Source organism: Erinaceus europaeus, chromosome 18 (genome assembly GCF_950295315.1).
Source record: "Erinaceus europaeus chromosome 18, mEriEur2.1, whole genome shotgun sequence".
NCBI classification, from domain to species: Eukaryota; Metazoa; Chordata; class Mammalia; order Eulipotyphla; family Erinaceidae; genus Erinaceus; species Erinaceus europaeus.
Window position 1 is genome coordinate 43,671,917 of NC_080179.1, and position 26,078 is coordinate 43,697,994.

General features: G+C 47.2%; 1 protein-coding gene across 2 annotated transcripts in view; it reads left to right on the forward strand.

Annotated features, from left to right (window-relative positions):
• The window catches only part of TFCP2L1 (transcription factor CP2 like 1), a 61,622-nt gene that overhangs the window by 19,767 nt on the left and 15,777 nt on the right, over positions 1-26,078 (forward strand). For both annotated transcript variants that reach the window (XM_007536782.3, XM_016194152.2), the window contains 6 exons: positions 12,899-12,975; positions 13,832-13,937; positions 14,425-14,531; positions 18,107-18,259; positions 20,969-21,079; positions 24,785-24,876. In XM_007536782.3, the coding sequence (XP_007536844.1) occupies positions 12,899-12,975; positions 13,832-13,937; positions 14,425-14,531; positions 18,107-18,259; positions 20,969-21,079; positions 24,785-24,876 (646 nt within the window). The remainder of the gene's footprint in view (positions 1-12,898; positions 12,976-13,831; positions 13,938-14,424; positions 14,532-18,106; positions 18,260-20,968; positions 21,080-24,784; positions 24,877-26,078) is intronic.

A 26,078-nucleotide genomic window follows, 5' to 3' on the forward strand; every position in this document is an offset into this window, starting at 1 on the left:
TGAGTGGGTTCTTGTGCTTTGCACCATGTGTGCTTAACCCCAAAGAAGGCGTTTTATAAGCTACACAAGCAGCTGCATAATTTTTTTTTTTTTAACCACAGCACTACTCGGCTCTGGCTTATGGTGGTACAGGGGATTGAACCTGGGACTTTGGAGTCTCAGGCATGAGAGTCTGTTTGCATAACCATTATGCTGTCTACCCCTGCCCATGATTTTTTTTTTACTTCCCCCTTTACTTCACTAGAGAAGAAAGGAACCCCGCCCAGACTACATCTAGACAGATTTGGCAGGCACTATACAGCTTGCTCAGGGCAGAGGGGAGGGCCGGGTATGAGCCCAGGCCACACAGTTGGGGGTCTTATCAAGACTATGGTTTCTCTGTATTAATTAGGATCTGGTGTTTATTCCTTTTTGTTTTTAAATTATCTTTTATTATTGTATACAGACAGCCAGAAATTGAGAAGGGAGGGGGAGACAGAGAAACACCTGTAGACCTGCTTCACGAGTGGTGAGGACTAGGGTCTCGAACCTGGGTCCTTCCTTGCACACTGTAACGTGTGTTCAACTGGGTGTGCCACCACCTGGCCCCCCTTTCCTTATCATTTTTACTTTAAAATTTTTTTATTGACTTGGACAGAGAAATTGAGAGGGGAAGGGATGACAGAGGGAGAGACCCATAGCACTGCTTAACCACTCCTGAAATTCTCCCCTGCAGGTGGGGGGACCAGGGACTTGAACCTGCATTCTTGCATATGGTAATATATATGCTCAATAGGTGTGCCCCTTCCCAGCCCTCCTTATTTTTCTTAGGACCCTGCCCCTTGGACAAGTTCCCATGGGATACTTTTCCTTGCAGAGCTACCCAACAAAGGAATCCCTTGCTTGCAGGAACTGGTGTTATCATCTTGGTTGGGGAACAGAGAGGGATGCTGGCTGCTTTGTTTCTTCCCCCATGGAATGTCCTTTGGGTACCTTGAGGGGTTATCTCACCCAACCCTTTTCTGCTTATGGGGACACTGAGTTTTTTTTAATATTCCTTATTTATTGGATATGAACAGAAAATCAAGAGGGAAGTGGGAGATTGAGAAGAAGAAAGAGACAACTGTAGCCCTACTTCACCACTTGCAAAGCTTTCCCCCTGCAGGTGAGGACTGGGGGCTCAAACCTGGGTCTTTTATGCTCAAACAGGTGTGCCTCCACCTGGCCCCAGGGAAGCTCTTTGACCTTGCTATGTCACTCTCCAGCCAATGACCATGCCCCAGAAGCTTCCATCGGGGTGACTTGAAGGCCCTGTGAGTCCTTAGTGAGAAGGAGAGACCACACAAGCTCTTCAGACTTGACAGAGGTGAACAAGAACAGCAGTGAAGGATTAGGAGTTGAGAAGGTCTGCCAGCATCTGCTGGGGATCTCTGAGACACCTCTGGATCAGGCACCAAGAGAAGAGACCACCATTTTGCCTGTGAGCTGGGCCCAGGCGGTTAGACTGGTGCCCTGGTCTGAGGTCGCAGCCCAGTGATGCCCTTCTGCTGACTGTGGTTGAAAGCTTCCAAGAATCGCAGTCTTGGTCTGATGTAGGACAGCTGAAAACAGACTACATTTTAACAAGGTGATTCCTAAATGAATTAGTTTGCCAAGCACTGATTGAGCCTATTTGCTTGTCACTCCACCATCAAGATGCTGGTGGATCAAGTCCACATGAGGACCCTTAGCCCCCGGGACTCCCTTGCCAGGGCTTGAGGGGTAGGGCCCGGAGTGAGTCGTGGTTCCAGGCTTAGTGTGGAGACTTGGTTTTCTGTGCTCTACTGTTCTTTGTCCTACTAGTTTACCACCGTGTACTCTCTTATCCATTACTCTGGAGGGGACGTGTTTCTCTATATCCTTGCATGATGCCAACCATTTGAATCTCAAACTCTTGTTTTCAAAAATAGTTATCAATGAAACTGAGTATCTTTAGGGGCCAGGCAGTGGCGCACCTGGTTAAGTGCACCCACTATAGTGCACAAGGACCCGGGTTCAAGCCCCTGGTCCCCACCTGCAGGGCAAAGAAGCTTCATGAGGGCTGCAGGTGTCTCTGCCTCTCTCACTTACCCCTCTCAAATTCTCTCTGTCTCTATCCAATAATAAATAAATAAAAGTTGAAAAAACTGCTTGAAAAAAGGCACTTGAGTTTTTCTTTTTTAATTTGAAGATTTGTATTAGACATGAATGAGTGCAAGAGAGACAGAATGAGAGAAGCCAGAGCGCCACTCTGGCGCATGCAGTGGCATGGGTCAAACCAGGAACTTGAGGCCTGCGAGTCCACTGCATGAGCCATGTCCCCAGCTGAAAAACAGAGACTCTTGTATTTCTAGACCCTTTGCATTTTGTAAATTAAAAATCTCTTCGCGGCACTTTTCTCATGCCGTTTTGCTTACTGAGCTATAGGAACCATAGGGTTAGTCCTCTGACATGACTATTTTGTTGTTTCTCATTGTATATCCTAATAGGTAAAATACAACAAGTTCACTCTGAAGAAATTAGGGAATTGCCTATGCAATCCAAGTAAGATAGAAAACAAGAAAGATAGGGGCCAGGTTAGATGCATAGAGTATAAAGTGCCTCCAGGGTTGTCTCTGGGGCTTGGGCTGGTACTACACATCCATGGCTCCTGGTGACCTTGTTTTTTCTTCTGTGCCCCCTCCCCCCAATTTTATTCCATAGGACAAAGAAATTGAGAGTGGAAGGGGGTTATGGGGAAGGAGAGAGAAAGACACCTGCAGACCTGCTTCACTGCTTGTTAAGTGTCTCTGCTGCATGTGGGGAGCAGGGAAGGGCTGGGGGCTTGAACCCAGGTCCTTGTGCTTAGTACTGTGTGTGCCTAGCCAGGTGTACCACTGCCCAGCCCCCTTGGAGACTTTCACGTGAGCGGGCAGGGGTCCACTTGGTTGAGCACACATACTGCACTGTCCCCAGACCCTGACTTACAGGGCCCGGGGAGCTTCACAGGTGTTGAAACAGGCCTGTAGGCGTGCCTCTCTACCTCCTCTTTTTTTCTTCTCTTTTCCCTTTCTATTTCTCTCTGTCTTTATCCAAAATAAAGACATTTAAAAGAGAAAGAGCTTCTCTAGTGCTGCAGGTCTTTTCCTCCCTCTATCTTCCCCTTCCCTCACCATTTTTCACCATTTCTGTCCTCTCCTTGGAGATTTTCTTGGCCCTATCTAATAAAATTGAAAGATAGGTAGATAGATAGATAGATAGATAGATAAGATAAGATGGAATGGCTGCTGGGACTAATGGATTTGTCGTGCTGGCATTTTGAGCTCCAGCAATAACCCTGATGAGAAGAACAAATAGGGACTGACAAGAAAAGTTTTTTGCACACTGTGTTTCTCATACTCCTCCCTCCCTCCTGCTTTTCCTCCCTCCTTCCTAATTTTCCTTACTTTGCCACTACAAGGTGCTGATATAAGGTGAGCCCCTGGGGAGTCGGGCGGTGGCACAGTGGAGTAAGTGCACATAGCGCAAAGTGTGCAAGGACCAGTGTAAGGATCCCGGTTCGAGCTCCCGGCCCACTACCTGCAGGGGAGTCGCTTCACATGCGGTGAAGCAGGTCTGCAGGTGTCTGTCTTTCTCTCCCCCTCTCTGTCTTCCCTCCTCTCTCCATTTCTCTGTCCTATCCAACAACAACATCAATAACCACAACGTTAAACAATAAGGGCATCAAAAGGGAAAAAAATATATATTTTAATAAATATATTAAAATAAGGCGAGCCCCTGCATATCACCCTGCCCCAGCCCTGGAAACCAGCCTTTCAGGAGTGCCTGGGATGTGACTTCTTACTTGTGTACTTACTGCCTTCAGAGCATTTGTTGAATGCCTTGCACACGAGGCATGGACACTAGTTGCTTACATTTGACAGTGGCTGTGAGAAGGCTCATGCCCTGCCCAATATCACAGAGGTGTCAGGCCATCAGCCTCTGGACTTGGGCCTTTTCTTTTCTTTTTTTTTTTTCTTTTTTCCCTCCAGGGTTATTGCTGGGCTCGGTGCCTGCACCATGAAGCCACCGCTCCTGGAGGCCATTTTTCCCCCTTTTTGTTGCCCTTGTTGTAGCCTTGTTGTGGTTATTATTGCCATTGTTGATGTTGTTCGTTGTTGGATAGGACAGAGAGAAATGGAGAGAGGAGGGAAAGACAGAGGGGGGGAGAGAAAGATAGACACCTGCAGACCTGCTTCACCACCGGTGAAACGGCTCCCCTGCAGGTGGGGAGCCAGGGGCTCGAACCGGGATCCTTACGTGGGTCCCTGTGCTTTGCGCCACATGTGCTTAACCCGCTGAGCCACCGCCCAACCCCTAACTTGGGTCTTTTTTAAAACACACCCTGTGTGAGTGCTAGGTATGGACACATATCTTGAGAGACGCCACAAGAGGAGCATTGGGCACAGAGTGTTACTGTCTCCCTTGGCCACTATTGCAGGGTGGTTGGCTTTAGCTGTCCTTTCTCTGAGGTAATGGTGCCTCCATTATATTTTATGTGGCATTAATTACCCAGACGGGTACCTGCTGGAAAGTAAACAACCTGTAAGTCTTGGCCAGCCCCAGCAATTGCCCGCTGTTCTTGGGAACACGGTGATCCGGGCAGGAGGCCCTGCGGAGGGTTCCGCTCTCTGGGCAGAGCTGTGCTCCGTGGGAGTGCAGGGTGGGCATGGCCCAGGGAAAGGCGGGGAAAGGCATCCGGGGGTGGGCCTGCTCTGGACAGTGCCCTGGTTGAATTCACATACCTCTGTGCTTCTCCCCATGAGTCAGAAAAAGCATCACGCAGTCTGGCAAAATCTGCAGTCTTCTTTCTGGGTGTCTGCTAGAGGCTGGGGGGAGGCTCACATCCTAGTCTGGCAACCTCCTGGCTGGGTAACCTTGACCGACCTTGGACTTTGAGTGAGTCACCGCCCAAGCTGGGAAGGCTGCAAGAGTTTGCTGTGCACTGAGTACAGCGGCAGGGTCAAGGCTTACACCGAAGTACTAGCAACTGGGACTTGTACTTATTACATGCTAGACTGGAAGTCCATTATCTCACACAGCCAATCAGGAACGTGCCAGGACAGGGGAGAGTCTGGACTCAGTGTACTTATATATATTTATTATTGGGTAGGGACAAGAGAAATGGAAAGGGGAGTGGAGACAGAGAGGGAGAGACACATGCAGCTCTGCTTTACCACTTGTGAAGCTTTTCCCTTGCGGGTGGGGGGACCTGGGTCCTTGTGCACTCAACCAGGTGCGCCACCGCCTGGCCCCTAGCTTCACTCTCTGTTGCATGATTAATTGGACACCTGGATTTCCCTTGTTCTCCTCCCCCAGGGTTACTGCTGGGGGTTGGTGCCTGTCCAATGAGTCCACCACTTCCTCCACCACACTGGGCATTGTTTTTTTTCTTTTTATCTTTCTTTCTTTTATAGGACAGAAACTGAGAGGGAAGGGGAAGATAAATAAGAGACACCTTCAGCACCGTTCACTCCTCCTGAAGTTTCCCCCCTGCAGGTGGGGACCAGGAACTTGAACCTGGGTCTCTAAACTCAACTGGGTGTGCTACCACCCAGCTTCCCAACACACCAGGCATTTTAAAGACGTCCTGACATAAATATTAACATAGTTTTTCCTCTATGTATAAAGTGTGTATTTTTGTTCCTAGTGTAATGTATCCCTAGTTTCAGAAATCATTTCTCATGGTGAGAGAGGTAGCTCAGCCATCAGAGCCCAAGCTGAGTGTACCTGTGTACCTGAGACCCTGAATTCGATCCCTGAACCACATATGACACTGTGTGCACTCTGATCTCTTTCCTTAACAGTTAAATCTTATCAGTGTGTCCATTTCTGCCCCTTACTAGCTATGAGAGTTTGCCCAAGTTATAGAACTTAATTTAATTGCATCTTATTCATTTTTATTACTTTATTTTATTATTTTCATTTTTTAAATTAAATTTTTTAAAATGTTTTTTTAATATTTTATTTTATTTATTCTCTTGTTGCCCTTGTTTTATTGTTGTAGTTATTATTGTTGTTGTCGTTGTTGGATAGGACAGAGAGAAATGGAGAGAGGGAGGGGAAGACAGAGAGGAGGAGAGAAAGATAGACACCTGCAGACCTGCTTCACCACCTGTGAAGCGACTCCCCTGCGGGTGGGGAGCCGGGGTTTGAACCGGGATCCAATGCCGGTCCTTGTGCTTTGCGCCACCTGCGCTTAGCCCGCTGCACTACAGCCTGACTCCCTAAATTTTTAAACTTTTATTTATTTGCTGGATAGAGACAGTCAGAAATTGAGAGGGGAGGGGATGATAGAGAGGGAGAGAAAAATTTGCAACACTGCTTCACCACTTGTGAAGCTTTCCCCCTGCAGGTGGGGACTGGGGGCTCGAACCTGGGTCCTTGTGTGCACATGTGCTCAACCAGGTGTGTCACCACCTGGCCCCATTTTTAATTTTTTATTTACAAAATTGAAATATTGACAAGACCATAGGATAAGAGGGGTACAATTCCTACCACCCGAACTCCATATCCAATCCCCTCCCCTAATAGCTTTCCTACTCTTTATCCCTCTGGGAGTATGGACCCAGGATCATTGTGGAGTGCAGAAGGTGGAAGGTCTTGCTTCTGTAATTGCTTCTCCATTGAACATGGGCGTTGGCAGGTCAATCCATACTCCCAGCCTGTTTCTGTCTTTCCCTAGTGGGGCAGGGATCTGGGGAAGTGAGACTCCAGGACACATGGTGGGATGGTCTGCCCAGGGAAGTCCAGTTAGCATCATGGTATCATCTGGAACCTGGTGGCTGAAAAAGGGTTAAGATAGAAAGCAGAACAAATTGTTGACTAATCATGAACCTAAAGGCAAAAATATTGCGGATGAAGATTTGGGGTCTCCATTTTGGAAAAAGCTGGCAGGTCTATTTTAGGCATATTCCAAGGGGCCCATGACTTTACTTTTTTTTGTCTGCACCTGACATCTGATATGCAGGTGGACCCAGTTTATTGTCTGGGGGAGATGGTGTCCTAGTTGGAATAAGGGCTAGAAAGCTGGATCAGGGAAGAGAGTAGGTCCAAATATGGGGAAAGTATATAACTATTGTTAACTGTAAACCCCATTGATTTGATATGGGGTCCATATTCAGCACAGGGTGTAACTTCTGCATCCCTGTAGGTCTGAGCTCGTATTCTGTGGTCACAGCTAGGAACATTCCAGGATGCACCCATTTCAGGACCCATCTTCCTCAGGTGTAGCATAGAGTATGTTGTCCAGCTTTCCTTCAGAGTATGGAACATTCTCTACCATTGTTGATCCACATTGAGGGCAAGGTCCTATGGGAGCCCCCAAAGGGGTCCATTATGTTTCTGATGGAGATGACCAGTGACAGTGGCAAGAGGGATCTGTTAGAGGTCTAGGCCCATCATGGGTATGTGGGAATCCCAGGACTAGGGCCCCAGCTGATGGGGATGTCCTGGTAGTGAGTAAAGAGCCATCATTAAAGTCTGCGAGTCTCTTGCCCTTACTCAGCTTTTGTAGTCCTTACATCTTAGCTTTGGAGTGACTGAGGGAAGTGAAATAGGAAGTAGGTGAGGAGGGTATCTAGGGCAAAGTAGAAACTATTTGATTAGGTACTTTATGTTTTTTTTTTTTTTTTAAGGTAGCTTCTGTTTTTATCAAATGGGACTCATGATTCCAAACTGCCACTCTAGTCTTGCTCTAAAGTTCAGTACCTAGTGAGTGGAGGCTGCTAATTATTGGTTTTATTATTGTTTGTTTTTTCCCAAAGCACTGCTCAGCTCTGGCTTGTGGTAGGTAGTGTGGGGAATTGAACCTGGGTCCTTGGAGCCTCCGTCCCTATCTCTACTGCCTGGTTATTGATCTGTAGAAGCGCGTCTTGCCCCTCCCACCTCCTTGCTATCCTTTATTAACTTCTTCCTCTAAGCTACAGAAATCCTGTTCACTCTTTAGGAGCTATGTCAGACGCTAGACCTTTCTGTACCTTCTGTGTTCCTCTTCCAAGTGCACTGTGCATAGTGGGTGTGGCACCCTCTAGAGAGTTTTTTTTTAAAAAAGGTTTTATTTATTTATGAGAAAGACAGGAGGAGAGAGAAAGAACCAGACATCACTCTGGCACATGTGCTGCTGGGGATCAAACTCGGGACCTCGAACTCGGGACCTCATGCTTGAGAGTCCAAAGCTTTTATTACTACTGCGCCACCTCCCGGACCACGTGTTTTTTTTTTTTTTACACCAGAGCACTACTCAGCTCTGGCTTATGGTGGTGCGGGGGATTGAACCTGGAACTTGACGAAGCCTCAGGCATGAGAGTCTGTTTGCATAACCATTACGCTATCTACCCCCGCAGAAAGGAGGCGAAGACAGAGAGGGGGAGAGAAAGACACCTGCAGACCTGCTTCACCAGTGGGGGCTTGAATTGGTATCCCTACTCTGGTCCTTGCGCTTTGCACCACCTGCGCTTAACCTGCTGCGCTGTCACCCAACTCCCCTAGAGAGTTTTTTAGACTCTGCCTTAGACTTGTGCTTGTCCTGTGCTATCTGATCTGCCTGGAAGGTTGTCAAGCCATTGAAGGAAGGAGTATGCTTTGCAAACCCTGTAGTCTTAGTGCAGAGTAACACTACAAAGAAGACAAAATGACAGGTGAGCATTTGTGGAATGCTTTCTCTGTGTTGAGCAGTTCAGTGGTGATAGAAAAATCAGCCTGGGGATGGGACCATGGCTCACTTGGTAGAGCCCACAAATTACAATGTTCAGGGTCCCGATTTCAAGCCCCTGGTTCCCACCTGCAGAAAGCAGTTCTACAGTTGTCTATCTTCTCTTATCTCCCCCCTCCCCACTTAACTTTTTTATTTATTCCCTTTTGTTACCCTTGTTTTATCATTGTAGTTATTGTTGTTATTGATTGTTGTCATTATTGGATAGGACAGAGAGAAATGGAGAGAGGAGGGGAAGACAGAGGGGGAGAGAAAGACAGACACCTGCAGTGCTTCACCACCTGTGAAGCGACTCCCCTGCAGGTGGGGAGCTGGGTTTTTTTTTTAATATTTTATTATTTATTTATTCCCTTTTGTTGCCCTTGTAGTTTTATTGTTGTTATTGATGTCGTTGTTGTTGGATAGGACAGAGAGAAATGGAGGGAGGAGGGGGAGAGAAAGACAGACACCTGCAGACCTGCTTCACCACCTGTGAAGTGACTCTCCTGCATGTGGGGAGCTGGGGGCTCGAACCGGGATCCTTAGGCTGGTCCTTGTGCTTTGCTCCACCTGCGCTTAACTCGCTGCTCTACCATCCAACTCCCCCCACTTAACTTCTTTCCTATCAAAAGAAAGGAAGAAAGCTATGGGAGTCGGGGAAGATAGCATAATGGTTATGCAAAAGGACTTTGCCTGAGACACCAAAGTTCCCGGGTTCAGTCCCCATCAACCACCACCATAAACCAGAGCTGAGTCCTTTGGTAAAATTAAAGAAGAGGCTACTGGGAGTGGTGGGTTTGTTGTGCAGGAACTAAGCCCCAGAAATAACCCTGGTGGAGGAAAAAAGAAAAGAAAGACAAGTCTGCTTTCACAGAGACGGCTTTCCATGGCTCTCACCTGTGACTGGAGTGATGCTGGCCAAACAGATATCCACAGGCGCCTGGTCAATTCAGATGGCCTCGCCAAGGGCTCATGTGTGTCTGTGGATGATGGCCTTTGGAATGACACTGGAAGGAGAGGGCCCTAGGGCTGTGAGTGTGTGTGTGCGCGTTCACGCGTGTGCATGTAGGAGAGAGATCAGATGAGGAAGTATACAGGTCATATCTCTGCTGCTAACGTAGGGGGCTGTGACTTAGGGACTGAACTTCCATTTAATAGGTCTAATCTCTGAGTTGACATACATAGAGTTAGTGAGAGAGAGAAAAAGAGAGAGAGAGCATTGGCAGCGCTGAATTAGTTCCTTCAGTGCAGTGGGGGATGGGTTGAAAGCTGGGTCACACACACGGCAGAGCAGCACACTGCCCTCTGAGCTGCTCGCAGCCCATGCTCCTCCTCTTACAACTCCAAATCTGCTCTGAATGGGGCCAGAGGCGTCTCTGCTGGGTTTGAGCTGAGGCTGCCTACAGAATCTGGGGTCAGAGTTAGCTGGGCCTCAAGGTGCCCGCCTGTTAACCCACAGTACTGCCCACTCAGGCCTTGGTTCTCATGCCAGGGCGGGCTCCCTTCTTCCTCACGGGAGGCTCGGGGTGTGTGAAGCTTCGATTCATGTCATTGTCAAGGGAGTATTGGCTCAAGAGCCCGGAAATTCATGTTACAAATCTGGAGTTTCGAGGAAGTTAGACGTGTTGCTTTGCTCACCAAGTAGCCTGATAGGCAGGGCAAGAGTTGGGGCTTCTAATAAGAGTCTAGTTGGGGGACGGTGTTCAGATCCTAGAACATGATGGAAGAGGAGGACCTAGTGGGGATTGTATTATTATGTGGAAATGTTGTACAGACTATCGTATTTTACTGTTGACTGTAAACTATCAATCCCCCAATGAAGAAATAATAATAAAAAAGATCTGGGGCTTCATGCTCTTCCCCTCTATGGGAAGGGCACATATACATGGTCAGAGCAGTGCTGGGGCCCGTGTTCATTATGTGTGTTCTGGTCTCATGGGATAGACTGGGTGAGGCTCCTGTGAAAGGCTCACCCACCCTGCATGTCCTTCTGTGCTGTTCTGCAGCAGGCTATAATGTGGGCACTCAACCATGTGTGCCACCACCCGGCCCCTATTGTGACATTTGTCAGAGGCCTAGGGGGAGAGAGAAAGAAGAGATGGTGTTGCTGTAATCTTGATGAGGGTTTGCAGGTTAGGGATTACCCTAGTTTTGACAGTGTGCATAGTTCTCTCAGATGTCACCACCAGGTGAGGTAGGACCTTTTCTGTACTATTCTGTCAGTTGTGAGCCCATCATTACTTAAATATTTAAATAGCTAATCATATCTACCAATTCCACTTACTAAATAACTCATTCTTGGGCTAGGGAGATAGATAGCATGGTGATAAGCATATCTGCCCGAGGTTCTAAAGATCCCAGGTTCAACCCCCAGCACCAGCTGTGCCAGAGTTGAGCAGCGCTTTGGTTTCTGTCATAAATTAATAACTCTTCTAAAAACTAAATAATCTATTTTTTTTTACATCCTATATTAAGTTGTGGCATGTGCTCGGACTATTTCCGAGTTGAAAATGAGAAGCTTATTTAACTTGACTTCATTTGAGATCTGGTCTTTTCGTCTAAGAATCCGGTATTCCTACCTCATCCAGCTGGATTTTGTCCAGTAGCAAATTGTCCAGTAGCAAAATTCTTGGGTTATTTATGGACACTTTACTGTTATCATGGGTTAGTCTATTCATGTTCTTTAACAAACGCTTGCTGGTTACATGTCACCAAACAGCAGCCCCACATCCATTTCAAATATAGGAAATTCTTTTAACATGAAAAATAAATGCTTTTCCTTCTACAGTTCGAGACAATGTTTAATAGGCTCGTATTTATCCCTTTAAACCTCCATTCAGAAAGTGCACAGGGAGACATCTGATCTAGTGGGAATTTACTCCAGTAAATTACATCTAGTGTGGGGATGTGCTGCGTGTGTGTGTGTGTGTGTGTGTGTGTGTGTGTGTGTGTGTGTGTGGTGTTCCTTAGGGAAAGGTGGAGGTGCGTTCCTTGAATTCAGACCTCATTAGATCCAGGTTTGAGCCCAACCCCTGTCACATTGAAAGAAGTTGTCAGTGTTGTGACAAGCACTTCTCTCCCTCTCCCTTTCTATCTCTTTTAAAAAATGTTGTATTATCTTTACAAATTGGATAGAGACAGCCAGAAATCAAGAGGGGAGGGATAGAGAGGGAGGGAGACACCTGCAGCCCTGCTTCACCATTCATGAAGCTTTCCCCCTGAAGATGGGGACTGGGGACTTGAACCCGGGTCCTTGCCCATTGTACCACATGTGCTCAACCAGGTGCACCACCACCCGGCCCCCCTTTCTTTCTCTAAAGAAAAAAAAAAACACCAAAAAGAATCTTAGTGGTGGTGAAGGAGATAGTATAGTACTTAGGCAAAACACTTTCATGCCTGAGGCTCTGAGGCCCCAGGTTCATTTTCAGCACCAGCTTAGGTCAGAGCTGAGCAATACTCTGTAAATAAAAATAAAAAAAAAAAATAAAAGGCATATACTGCTCATCAAGGAGTCTTGCCTGTTAATCTAGGGGTGCCCTAAGCCAGATAGAGTCAGGTGATAAACTGAGGTGTCTACTTCCAATAGTGGTCTGAAATGGACAATGTCTTTTTAAAAATATTTATTTATTAGGGAGTGGTGTGGTAGCGCAGTGGGTTAAGCGCACATGGTGCAAAGCGCAAGGACCAGCCTAAGGATCCCAGTTCAACCCCCCAGCTCCCCCACCTGCAGGGGAGTCGCTTCACAGGAGGTGAAGCAGGTCTGCAGGTGTCTTTCTTTCCTCCTCTCTTGTCTTCCCCTCCTCTCCATTTCTCTCTGTCCCATCCAACAACGACAACAATAATGGTAACTACAACAATAAAAAACAGGGCCAACAAAAGAGGATAAGTAAATATTTAAAAAGAGTAAAAATATTTATTAATGAGACAGATAGGAGGAGAGAAGGAAAGAACCGGACATCACTCTGGTACATGTGCTTCCAGGGACTGACCTTGGGACCTCATGCTTGAGAGTCCAATGCTTTATCCACCGTGCCACCTCCTGAAAAATAAGGGCTGTTTTCTATGCTTTGTTCTTTGTGGCTGTGAGACTAGAGAGGGCACTCAGTGTGTTGAGCTCCCTAGATGATGAACCCTAAATATGGGAATATTCAGAGGTGGGAAAATGTGCACTTTCCACCCCCTGCCCTGCAGGTCAGTCTTATGAAATTCGACTGCTGGAGAATCGGAAGCTAGGAGACTTTCAGGATCTGAACACAAAATATGTCAAGGTAAGGCTTCAGGCTGCCCGTCCTGTGGGGCACGGCTGGTTGGGCTTCGGGCTTGTGCTTGTGGAGGGAATGCCAGGAGTAGCTGGGTGCTTCCACAGCTGCTTCCAAGGGCTAGGCGGCATCACTGAGGACCAGAGACATGGGCTGAAACAGTGGCTGTAGGCTGAAGCCTGGCTTTGTTACTTAATGAACTTTCTGGAGCTTTGATTTGCTCATTTGCATAAAAGGCTTTTCTATGTCAGTCAGGTATGTGAGCACTTAGTGATCCTGGAAGCGGTGGCAATCATTATTGAATCTCTTCTTGAATTTTTGTATTACTCTTTATTTGCTGGATAGAGACAGCTAGAAATTAAGAGGGAGGGGGGTCATAGAGAGGGAGAGAGACGCCTGCAGTCCTGCTTCACCACTCGAGAAGTTTTCCCCCTGCAGGTGGGGACCCGGAGCTCAAACCTGGGTCCTTGCACATTGTAACATGTGCACTCAACCTGGTGTGCTACTACCTGGCCCCATCTTTATTTAATCTTTAAAAAAACAATATTTTATTTATTGGATAAAGACAGAAATCAAGAGGGAAGGGGACGATAGAGAGCAAGAGAGACCCCTGCAGCCCTGCTTCACCATTTGGGAAACTTTGCCCCTCTGCGTATGGGGACTGCCAGGGACTTGAACTTCGGTCCTTGCAGATAACATGTGTGATCAATTAGTGCGCCACACCCCTAGCCCCTCATTATTTCCTCTCACTGCTTCTGAGTTATTTGGGTGGGGAGCGGCTGGGGCCTGTGGAGCTCTAGCTAGAGGAAAGCTCTAGGAGGAGGGCTTGCTACACGGCCCACCCTTGATGGCCTCCTATCCCCAGAGCATCATCCGTGTGGTTTTCCATGACCGCCGACTGCAATACACAGAGCACCAGCAGCTGGAAGGCTGGCGGTGGAGCCGGCCCGGCGACCGCATCCTGGACATCGGTGAGTCTCCTGGGTCAGGAGAAGTCCATCCAGGCCACTCACTTCCTGGACACCACCTGCACTCCTGCCTGTCCAGGGCAGCCTAATGCACTCCCATTCTGAGGCGGGGGGTTGGGGAAAGTAGCAAGTGGTTTACACAACAGACTCACACTGAAGTATGCTGAAGTTCTAGGTTCAGTCACAGCATCACCATAAAACAGGGAGCTGAGCTGTGTTCTGGTAATAATTCCGAGAGGCAGCCAAGTGCAGTAACATTTTCTGCATGGAAATCAAACAAGCTGTCCCCACAAAACAGGATAAGGACTCACCATTGCTTCACGGCAGTTCAGGTTGGGCTTCCTGCCAAATGAGTTATGCAAAACTTCATGTCAGAATCGCTGGTGTTTGAGACTGTGGTTCAGGAACCTGGACCTGGAAGGAGAGTCCTACCCTGACTGCTCAGGAGTGGCTGACAATGGCACTTTTGTGTGTGTGTATGTGTGTGCAGATATCCCACTGTCTGTTGGTATCTTGGATCCCAGGGCCAACCCGACCCAGCTGAACACTGTGGAGTTTTTGTGGGAGCCTTCAAAGAGAGCCTCTGCTTTCATTCAGGTGAGTGCAGGGCTGGGCAGACAGAGCCCAGTGGAGGTCAGAGCTGCAGTGGCCCTGGGTGGGGGGAGGTGGCAGTGGTGCACACGGGGTTCCTGGAAGGCAGCCCACCTGCAGGCACTGAGGCACTGATGGCCTCCTAAGTGCTGCTAGGGAGACAGACAGGGAATGTGTGAGTGCATTAGCTGTTTTTTTTTTTTTTTTTAACCAGAGCACTGATCAGCTCTGGCTTATGGTGGTGGTGGGGGAATTAAGCCTGTGACTTCGGAGCCTCAGGCATGACATTTTGCATAACCATTATGCTATCTACCCCCCCCCCAGATTTTTTTTTTTTTACTTATTTTTGATAAGGAGAAAGAAACTCAGAGGGAAGAGGGAGAAAGAGAGAGATACCAGCAGCACTGCTGTGCCACTGGAGGCTTGAACCTGGGTACTTGTGCATGGTAATGTGTGCACTCTGCAGGGTACACCACTGCCCAGCCCCTTATATTAGCTTTAGGAAATATATCTTTATTTATTGGATAGAGACAGCCCGAAAATCGAGAGGGAGATAGATACCTATAGAACTGCTTCAACACTTGGATAGCTTTCCCCCTGCAGGTGGGAACCGGGGCTCAAACTCAAACTGGTGCAGTCAACCAAGTACACCACCACCCAGCCCCTATATTATTTTTACCAGAGCACTGTTCAGCTCTGGCTTATGGTGGTGCAGGGGCTTGCAACTGGGACTTTGGAGCCTCAGGCATGAGAGTCTCTGTGTTTTTTAAAAAATTTTATTTATTGGGAATCGGGTGGTAGTGCAGCAGGTTAAGCACACATGGCGCAAAGCTCAAGGACCAGCGTAAGGATCCTGGTTCGAGCCCCCGGCTCCCCACCTGCAGGAGAGTCACTTCACAGACGGTGAAGCAGGTCTGCAGGTGTCTTTCTCTCCCCCTCTCTGTCTTCCCCTCCTCTCTCCATTTCTCTGTGTCCTATCCAACAATGATGACAACAAGAACTACAACAATAAAACAAAGGAAACAAAAGGGAATAAATAAATATTTAAAAATTATTTATTTTAAATGTATTTATTTATTTTACTTTCTTTATTGGAGAATTAATGTTTTACATTCGACAGTAAATACAATAGTTTGTACATGCATAACATTTCCCAGTTTTCCATATAACAATACAACCACCACTAGGTCCTCTGAATCCTTCTTGGACCTGTATTCTCCCCACTCACCCCAGAGTCTTTTACTTTGGTGCAACATGCCAATTTCAGTTTAGGTTCTATTTGTGTTTTCTTTTCTGATTTTGTTTTTCAACTTCTGCTCGAGAGTGAGACCATCCCATATTCATCCTTCTGTTTCTGACTTATTTCACATAACATGAAATTTTCAAGATCCATCCAAGATCGGCTGAAAACGGTGAAGTCACCATTTTTTATAGCTGAGTAGTATTCCATTGTGTATATATACCACAACTTGCTCAGCCACTCATCTGTTGTTGGACACCTGGGTTGCTTCCAGGTTTTGGCTATCACAAATTGTGCTGCCAAGAACATATGTGTACACAGATCTTTTTGGATGGGTGTGTTGGGTTCCTTAGGATATATCCCCAGGAGAGGAATTGCAGGGTCATAGGGTAGGTCCATTTCTAGCCTTCTGAGAGTTCTCCAGACTGTTCTCCACAGAGGTTGGACCAGTTTACATTCCCACCAGCAGTGCAGGAGGGTTCCTTTGACCCCACACCCTCTCCAGCATTTGCTGCTGCTACCTTTTCTGATGTATGACATTCTCACAGGAGTGAAGTGATATCTCATTGTTGTCTTTATTTGCCTTTCTCTGACAATGAAAAACTTGGAGCATTTTTTCATGTGTTTGTCAGCCTTTTGGATCTCTTCTGTGGTGAATATTCTGTCCATGTCCTCCCCCCATTTTTGGATGGGGTTCTTTGTTGTCTTGTTGTTGAGATTTGCAAGTTCTTTATATATTCTGGTTATTAGCCTCTTGTCTGATGGCATGTAAAGATCTTCTCCCATTCTGTGAGGGGTCTCTTGGTTTGGGTAGTGGTTTCTTTTGCTGTGCAGGAGCTTTTTAATTTTTAATTATTCCCATAGGTTTATGCTTGCCTTATTTTTCTTTGTAATTGGATTAGTTTCATTAAAGATGTCTTTAAAATTTATGCGGAAAAGAGTTTTGCCAATATTATTTTAAATTTATTTTTAAATTTTTATTTATAAATATATTTTTATAAAAGTAGTTCCTTGTGTAAATAATTTGAAGCATTTTTTTTGTTGTGATAGATTCTGTTAAAGTGATGGTCTCATAGTCAAGCACTAGGCAAGGGTGTAGCCTGGCTGGTACTAAGCTTCTGTGCTCAGCATTAGTAGCTCATGTCAGTGGTGTCCTCTTTCTGAGCCTTCTGTCCCCACATGTCTGTTGGAGATTAATGGTAAAGCAAGGGCCACAGTACCCAAACAGAGTAATCTCCTCAGGAAAAGCAAAACACTCTTTCCTCCCTCCCCATAAACCACACTATTCTTATTCTAGATTTTTTTTTTAAACCAGAGCAATGATCAGCTCTGGCTAGTGGTGGTGTGGGGGATGAGAGCCTCTCTACATCACCATTATGCTACCTACCCCCACTCCACTGTTCTTATTCATTTAAAAATATGACTAAATATTACAGAAGCCACAACTCCCACCTTCTGCACCCCAGAAAAGAATTTTGGCCCATATTCTCAGAGGGGGAGAAATGATAGGGGGGAAATGGCTAAAGGGCTCTGAATTCCAGCTCCCTCAATACCTGGAGAGATTAGAGGAAAAACAGAGGGACTTTTGGATGTAGTCATAGATGTAGGTGTGACTTGGAAAGGAAGAGAAGCTTCACCATGGGGGAAAGAAAGGGAGTGGGGCAAATATAGACAGTTGTAGAAATGACAGTCCCCTATCTGCAACGTTGGGGCAACTGCTGTACCTTCCAATGGAGGCATGGGGACACAACTCTGGTGGTGAGAACAGTGTGGAGTTGCGCCCCTGTTGTCTTGTAACTTTGTGAATCAATATTAAGTCACTAATAAAATAAAATCAGTGCGACTAACTATTATTGTGTGACTACAGTAACACACAGTGCATGCTTACATCTTTATCACAGCATGAAAACAATAAGCATCTCTGTTAAGTGCCTTCTCGTGGCAGGAGCTTCAGGGCAGACACAGGTGGAGCTGTCCCTCTGGTCGTGCCTGACCAGGTGGCCTGGATACCTGGCCACTAGCATCTACTAAGCTTGGTCCCTGCTCTGCAGTGTGTCCTTTTCCTGAGGGTCAGGGGCTGGCTTGCAGCATCAGGGGGTGTAGAGCAGGCTGAGGGTCTCCGCTCTGGAATAGCCTCTGAGGTCAAGCCACAGAGTTGGTGGGGACTTATCCTTTGTGGCTGGCTGACAAGGAGGCCATTACCCTGACCTAGTAGCCACTCTGACATGTCCTGGGCAGCATCAGGCTTGCACTGACCAGGCAGGAGGGAAGCCTCCTGGAGCTTGGGGAGCCCACTTCTTGCCCCCTGTCTTCCTGTAATCTGCCCCATCTCTCCTCTCAGGTGCACTGTATCAGTACAGAGTTCACCCCAAGGAAGCACGGGGGTGAGAAGGGCGTGCCTTTCCGAGTGCAGATTGATACGTTCAGGCAGAATGAGAATGGAGAGTACACAGAGCACCTGCACTCGGCCAGCTGCCAGATCAAGGTGTTCAAGGTAGGTGGCCTCACCACGTCCTTGCCATGGTCCTGTGTGCCCATGGGTCTCTTCTGTGCTGATCCTGCACTGAGCGGTGGGACCCTAAATCCCCACTCCCTGCAGATGTGCCTCTTGGAGGCTTAGTAACTGCTGGCATTCTATCAGGCCTGGCAGGGTGGTGGCGGCAGCAACTCCTCCTCTCCTCTCCTCTGCCTCTTCTTCCTTCTCCTTTCCTCCTACTTTTTTTTTTTCTATTTCCTCTTCCTTTTTTTTTTTTTTTTTTTGCCTCTAGGCCTGTCACTGGGGCTTAGTGCCTGCATGACTCCATTATTCCTGGCAGTTACTAATTTTTTGATAGACGGTGAGAGGCAGAAAAAGGCAGGAAGGAGTGACACCTGCATCACCGCTCCACTGCTTGTAAAGATTCTCACCCTGCATGTGGGGACTATGGGGCTTGAACCTAGGTACTTGTGCATAGTGATGTGTGCACTCTTACCAGGTGAGCTTCCTCCTTTCCCCATACCATTTATTTTATCTTTATTTTATTTTATTTTATTTTTTATTTATTGGATAAAGACAGAAATTGAGGGAGTTGGGCTGTAGCACAGCGGGTTAAGCGTACGTGGCGCTTTGCAAGGACCGGCTCAAGAATCCTGGTTCGAGCCCTGGCTCCCCACCTGCCAGGGGGTCACTTCACAGCAGTGAAGCAGGTTTGCAGGTGTCTATCTTTCTCTCCCCCTCTCTATCTTCCCCTCCTCTCTCCATTTCTCTCTGTCCTATCCAACAACAACGACAACAATAAAACAAGGGTAACAAAAGGGAATAAATAAATAAAATAAATATTTAAAAAAAAAACAAATTGTGTTAGGAGGGGGAAATAGAGAGGGAGGGAGACAGATACCCTCAGTCCTGCTTCAGCATTTGTGAAGCTTTCCCCCTGCAGGTGGGTCCAGGGGCTTGAACCTGGGTCCTTGCTCACTGTAGTGTGTGTGCCTAGCTAGTTCACCATCTGGCCCCCCCCATTTATCTTTTTAAAGTGGACATGTGCATAACACGAAGCTGAAAATCACAGAAACAAAGTCATCCATAAATAGAAGCTTGATGTGTTTTTAGGTCATGGATGTGTATCTGTACATTTGAGTATCAGCTTCCCCATTTACCCACTTCTCACACACAGAAATAGTAATGGCATTGATAAGATACTAATGACTAGAACTGGGACTTCTTTTCTTTCTTTCTTTTTTTTTTTTTTTTTTGAGATTTTATTTATTTATTTATTCATGAGAAAGATAGGAGAGAGAAAGAACCAGACATCATTCTGGTACATGGGCTGCCTGGGATTGAACTTGGGACCTCATGTTTGAGAGTCCAATGCTTTTTCCACTGTGCCACCTCCTGGACCACTGGAACTGGGATTTCAAGGGAAGCCTGTGTTTGCATGGTGAAAAATTTTTAAAATACCGATAGCTCTTGAACACCCTTTTTTTAAAATATATTTTTTTATGTGATTCGCACCATACAGTTAGGCACCATGCTATTCAGCACACTGAATAGCAACCATATCAAAGTCTCAAACAGCTGGGTGGTGCACTCCTAGCTAAGCACACATATTACCAAATGCAAGGGTCGGGTTCCAGGACCCCCGTACCCCACCTGCCAGGGGAAAGCTTCACAAGTGTGGAAGCAGATCTGCAGGCGTCTATCTTTCCCTGTCTCTATATCCCCCATAATTTCCCTATCTGGTGAAATAAAAAAATAAAAATAAATTTTAAAAAAGGGAAAAAAAAGGGCCCAGGAGTGGTAGATTTGTAGTGCTGGCACTGAGCTAATACCCCTGGTCATAATAAAAAAAAAGTCTCAAGGCTATATAAATAGTTTGATAACTAGAAATACACCCTCTCAGTCTGAAAGAAAAATAATATCTTGCTTTTCTTGGCAATAAGAATTGCGTAAAGAGTCACAATAGGCCTCTAGATATTGGCAGAATCATGATGAAAATACTGCATTCCCTTTCTGTCCAGTATGAGGCATCCAGCAAAGGAAGTACAGAGTCTAAGCATTCAAGAGAATTTATCCTGTAATCTAGACTACAAAATATCAGTGAGGGGGAGTCGGCACAGAGTCACTGAACCTGTTCCTATAGGACTGATATTCAGGTGTGCAAACACAGGCTGCCAGTTTCCTAACTGACCCTGTAAGCATTAGGTGGGCATAGTAGTTCCTACAAGGTCTGGGCAGCTTTCTTACCTTTGCTTGGGCCATGCCACCCTTGTCATCATGACACAAGTGCCACACTGTGTGTGGTGTGTAAGTTGACAGCATAGCCGGTGGCCTTCACCAGGAATTTGTGGTCTATGATGTGGACCAAACACGACAAGCAGCTTCTGGTTTTCCAGTTCCTTCTCTGAAGGTTGTGCAGGGAACACCTTGGCTTTTGTCATGGCTCCTGAGGGTCCTTTCCAAAAGCAACTGGCCATTGCTAAAGCTCTTTCCCTAGTGGGCCCTAAGGAGCAGCCATGTGACACGGTCAAGCATCAGGATGTCAGTGACTTTGGGGCAGGGAATACCTCTAGGTGAGGGAACCACACAGTGATGGCTGGGAGGAGAGGGATGCTGTCTGCCTGTGGGGTCTAGCCTGGGCTGCTGAACCCCAGAGTAGCAAGTGGCCTTCTGAGTAGTTGCCTCTGACTGCCTGAGGCTGACTGGATCTCTCTCCTGCTCTTGCAGCCAAAGGGCGCTGACCGGAAACAGAAGACGGATCGGGAGAAGATGGAGAAAAGAACCATCCAGGAGAAAGAGAAGTACCAGCCGTCCTATGAAACCACCATCCTCACAGAGGTGGGTAGCCAGGTGCCAGGTCAGGCCTCCCAGTGCCGTCTGCTAGGAATGGGTGATGGGGCAGTCGGTTCAGAATCTTGGAAAAGTGCCCAACTTGGAGAAGGCTCATTAAACTGTGCTGTGTTCCCATGACTAGAGCTCATATTCATCTGATAACCCACTGTCCAGGGAGGTGTTTCAGAAATAACTCTACTGCCATCCACTCTTACCAAAATTCAGGTCTCCTCCCCCTTTTAGATAATGTTTATATAGTGCTACATTCAAAAGGTATTGGAGCAGTCTGGGAAGTGGCACGGTGGATAATATGTTGGTTTCTTGAGCAGAGGTTTTGAGTTCAATCCTTGACTGCACGTGTGCTAGAGTGATGCCTGCTACTTCGTCCATCCCCAGAAATAAGTGAGGCTGGACGGTGTCCTGCAGGTGCCTGCCTGCCTCTCCCTCCCTCCCTCCCTCTCTCTCCCCTTCCCTTCCCTTCCCCTTCTTTCTTAATTTTTCTCTGCCCTGTCAAATTACTTAAAAAGAGAGAACTTTTGCTTTGCTTCACTGCTCGTGAAGCTTCACCTCTGAAGATGGGAGCCAGGGGTTTGAACCTTTGTCCTTGAACATGGTAACTAACATTTGTGTGCAACTGGGTGTCCAGCCCCCAAATATTTTTTTAAAAAAATATTTATTTCTTCCCTTTTGTTGCCCTTGTTTTTATTGTTGTAGTTATTGATATCCTTGTTGCTGGATAAGACAGAGTGAAATGGAGAGAGGAGGGGAAGACAAAGGGAGAGAGACAGACACCTGCAGACCTGCTTCACCACCTGTGAAGTGACTCCCCTGCAGGTGGGGAGCCCGGGGCTCAAACTGGTATCCTCATGCTGATCCCTGCACCACGTGTGCTTAAATATATATTTTTTAATATTTATTCCCTTTTGTTGCTCTTGTTTTTATTGTTGTAGTTATTATTGATGATGCTGTTGTTGGATAGGACAGAGAGAAATGTGGAGGGAGGGAAGACGGGGAGGGGGAAAGACAGACACCTGCAGACTCCCCTGCAGGTGGGGTGCTGGGAGCTCAAACCAGAATCCTTATGCGGGTCCTTGTGCTTTGTGTCACCTGCGCTTAACCTGCTGCGCTACCGCTGTCCTCCCTAATTAAATAAATCTTAAAAATAAAAACAAAACTAAGAAACAATGTTCTATGTCCCCGAGTTTCTCCTCGGGGATGACCAGCTTCTCTAGATCCTTTAAAAAGAAAACTTTTTAAAAAAAAATTTTCTTTTGTTGCCTTTGTTGTTTATTGTTGTAGTTGTCATTGATGTCATCGTTGTTGGATAGGACAGAGAGAAATGGAAAGAGGAGGAGAAGACAGAGGGGGGGAGAAAGAGACACCTGCAGACCTGCTTCACTCCCTGTGAAGCGACTCCCCTGCAGGTGGGGAGCCGGGGACTCGAACCAGGATCCTTACATCAGTCCTTGCGCTTTGCGCCACGTGTGCTTAACCCACGGCACTACCGCCTGGCTCCTGAAAATATTTTTTAAATCATCTTTTTTTTTGCCTCTAGAGTTATCACCAGGGCTCACTGCCAGCACTACAAAACCACTGCTCCTAGAGGCCATCTTTATACTTTTTAAAAATAGGTTAGGAAAGAGAAAATTGAGAGGACAGGGGAAGGTAGACACAGAAAGACACCCACCAGAATCCTCCTCCCCCACACAGCAGATAAGCACCCAGACTATGCTGTGTGAATAAGAGCTCAGACTAGTTAGTTCTTCACCTCCTTCCTCATCCTTCCCTGCCTGTGTTTTGGGGGACAGTCCGAGGGCCCTCAGTACCCCACTGTCCCCCCCACTGGGGACACAACCACCCTTCCAGCCAGAGTCTCTGTCTCTTTGCTCCTGCCCTCCTAACTTCGCCAGCAAAGGATGACCCAGGGTGCCAGATGGCAGCGTCTACGGAGCCTTCTGGAAGTTGGTGGCCATGCAGCGTGCTGCGGCTGGTTGAAATCTCCTGACCCCTGGCCTAGTGAGGAGAGCTCTCCCTCATATCAGCCCATCAGCTTTCCTCCTCGAGCTCCAGAATTCAGCACCAACACATTCCAGACCAACTCAATGCAGAGTTAAAGATTGACCAGCCCTGCAGTTCCGTGGGGGATAGGAATGCTTCCCACTGGTCCTCTCCAAAGAGGGGTCTTCTCAGGGAAGGGATGAGATGAGTACTTTGTCCACAGGCTTCCCCAGTGGGCAAAACCTGCTGCCCCTGGTAGCCTGGGGAGACTTGTACATGGACTTTTGTGCCTTCCCCACAGAGGTTCCTTGAGTTAAGGTTGACCTTTTTCATGTGTCTGTTTCCTGTAGTTTCTAGCAGGAAGCCTGAAATGTACCAAATATGCACAATAGCTAAATGTGTATGGGGGAAGCAGGCATCCTACCCAGTTGAACACACACAAGGACTGGGGTTCAAGTCCTCAGCCCCACACTGGAGTACTGTGCAAAGGGAAGCTTCACAAGTGGCAGAACAGTGCTGTGGGCTTTCTCTTCTATCTTAGGGTCTCACTATCTTAGAAAAAAAGTTTGTTGAGAGTGGTAAGTTCACACAGACGCAGAGACCCAGCGATAACCCTCGGGGGTGGGGTAATGACCGCTGAAGTATACCAGATACACGGAGTTATGTTGAAGAGGTGCCTTTCTTTCTTTCTTTTGTTTGTTTCTCCAGAGCACTGCTCAGCTCTAGTTTATGGTGGTGTGGGGTTTAGAACCTGAGACTTGGGAGCCTCAGGCAGAAGAGTCTTTTTGCATAACCATTATGCTATCTACCCCCACTCAAGAGGTGCCTTTCCGCTGAAGCTGTCATCAGATTCTACTTTAAAACAGCACCAGTGTTTTTGTGTTTATTTTTTTTGGGTGCTGGGAATCAAAACTGAGGTCTCTTATTTGTCAGGTATGTGCACTGTGACTGATCTGCATCTTGGATCCAAATAGAAGAGGTTTTATCTATTTCATTTGAAAATAATAGCAGTGGTTCACAAAATTCCAAGATGAGGGCTTAGTTCCACATCACCTCCACCACTAGAGTTCCGTGCCCCCTCCCTCCCAGTGACAGAGTACATGTTTAAAAACATTCTTTTATTATCTTTATTTATTGGCTAGAGACAGCCAGAAATGGAGAGGAAGGGGAAGATAGAGAGGGAGAGAGACAAAGACACTTGCAGCCCCGCTTCACCACTCGCAAAGCTGCAGGTGGGGACCGGGACTTGAACCCAGGTCCTTCTACACTGTAATGTGTGTGCTTAGCTAGGTGTGCCACCAACCACCCTAGTATGTGTTTTAATGTTGGATTCTGCCCGTGCTCTTTTGTTTGGAAGTTCTCTGTTTTATGCATTTGCACACATCTTTCTGCAGAGAGCAACTGGCTTGTTTGGCTTGAGTGATGGTTCCTTTTTGCTCTGATGACTAGAAAGCTCAAAGAGACATACTGGTCACGGTCTGCTTGCTGTTGGTATAACTTCCCCAACTTTAATCTCTTCTCTGCTGCATCTGGCTTCTTCTGTGTCACCCTCCCAACTCCCCTGCTATGGTTCATGCTTCTCGGAACGCATGTTGGCTGCTGAGGGCTCAATGGTTTTCCAGGCTGGCCTTGGTGATATTTGCTTGGCAGGGTCAGCACATTCACAGACCCAGCCCCTATCCAGTGTCTCTGCCCTCTGCTTCCCTCTTGCAGTGCTCTCCATGGCCGGACGTGGTCTACCAGATGAACAGCACTCCCTCCCCAAGTTACAATGGCTCTCCAAACAGCTTCGGCCTTGGCGAAGGGTACGTCCACCTCTCCCTGGAGTGGGTCTGGGTGTGGCTTTCTTTCTAGGTCTTTTGTGTCTGTCTTCCTTCCTGAAGTTGGCTTGGGTTTCAGGGTGGCTAACTGGAGTTGCATTTCCATCCATCCATCCATCCATCCATCCATCCATCCATCCTTCCATCCATCCTTCCATCCATCCTTCCATCCTTCCATCCATCCTTCCATCCATCCTTCCATCCATCCTTCCATCCATCCTTCCATCCATCCTTCCATCCATCCTTCCATCCTTCCATCCTTCCATCCTTCCATCCTTCCATCCTTCCATCCTTCCATCCATCCATCCATCCATCCATCCATCCATCCATCCATCCATCCATCCATCCATTTTGGTGTTAGCACAGTCTGTTGGTGCCTGGACAGACTTCTGTAAACACCAGCTACTGGGGAGCAGCCCCAAACACCATCCTATCCACTTCCCCTGGGGGAAGTAGGACTGGCCCTTGGCTCTTTAGGACAGCCTTCTGAGATGGCCTCCCAGGTGCTGAGGCTTGTGAGCCAAATGGCCTCGGGATGGGGGTGGTACTTGGAAAGACTTTTTTTTTTTTTTTTTTTTTTACCAGAGCATTGTTCAGCTCTGGCCTATGGTGGTACTGGGATTAAACCCCTGGGATTTTGGAGTCTCAGGCAGGAGAGTCTCTTTGCATAATCATTGTTACCTCCCCCTGCCCTAAGGCAACTCTTTCTTGCAGTGTGGCTGCAGTGGCTGAGAGCTTCTCTTGGATCTTTCCATAGTCTGTGGGCACTCTTGGCTGCATGGCTTGATTCAGACTCTTCCTGCCCCTTCCTGGTTTCAGGGCTTGTAACACAAAATTGACTTTGCGCTAGTCAGTTTGCCCTTCAGATGCCCATGAGCTAGCTACCAGGTCATTGAAGACAGGCCTGCTCAGAGCTACAGCCCCACCCAGGCCATGTGATATGAGGCCCACAGCACCACCATGATGGCTTTGCATGTGTGTTCTTTGGGATAGGTTGAGGGAGGTGTTCTTGGACAGGTGAGCTGTGGGCTTCTGGAAGCCCCTGCCTGACAGGTGGAATGTTACTAGTGAGAAAGGGAGATTTAATTTGACTTTACAAGGTGAGAAATGGCCTCTCCTCCCCTGAGAAAGGGGGCAGGGACAAAGAAGTATTCATTTAGAGTCAGGCAGAATTCTTCTTGAATGGA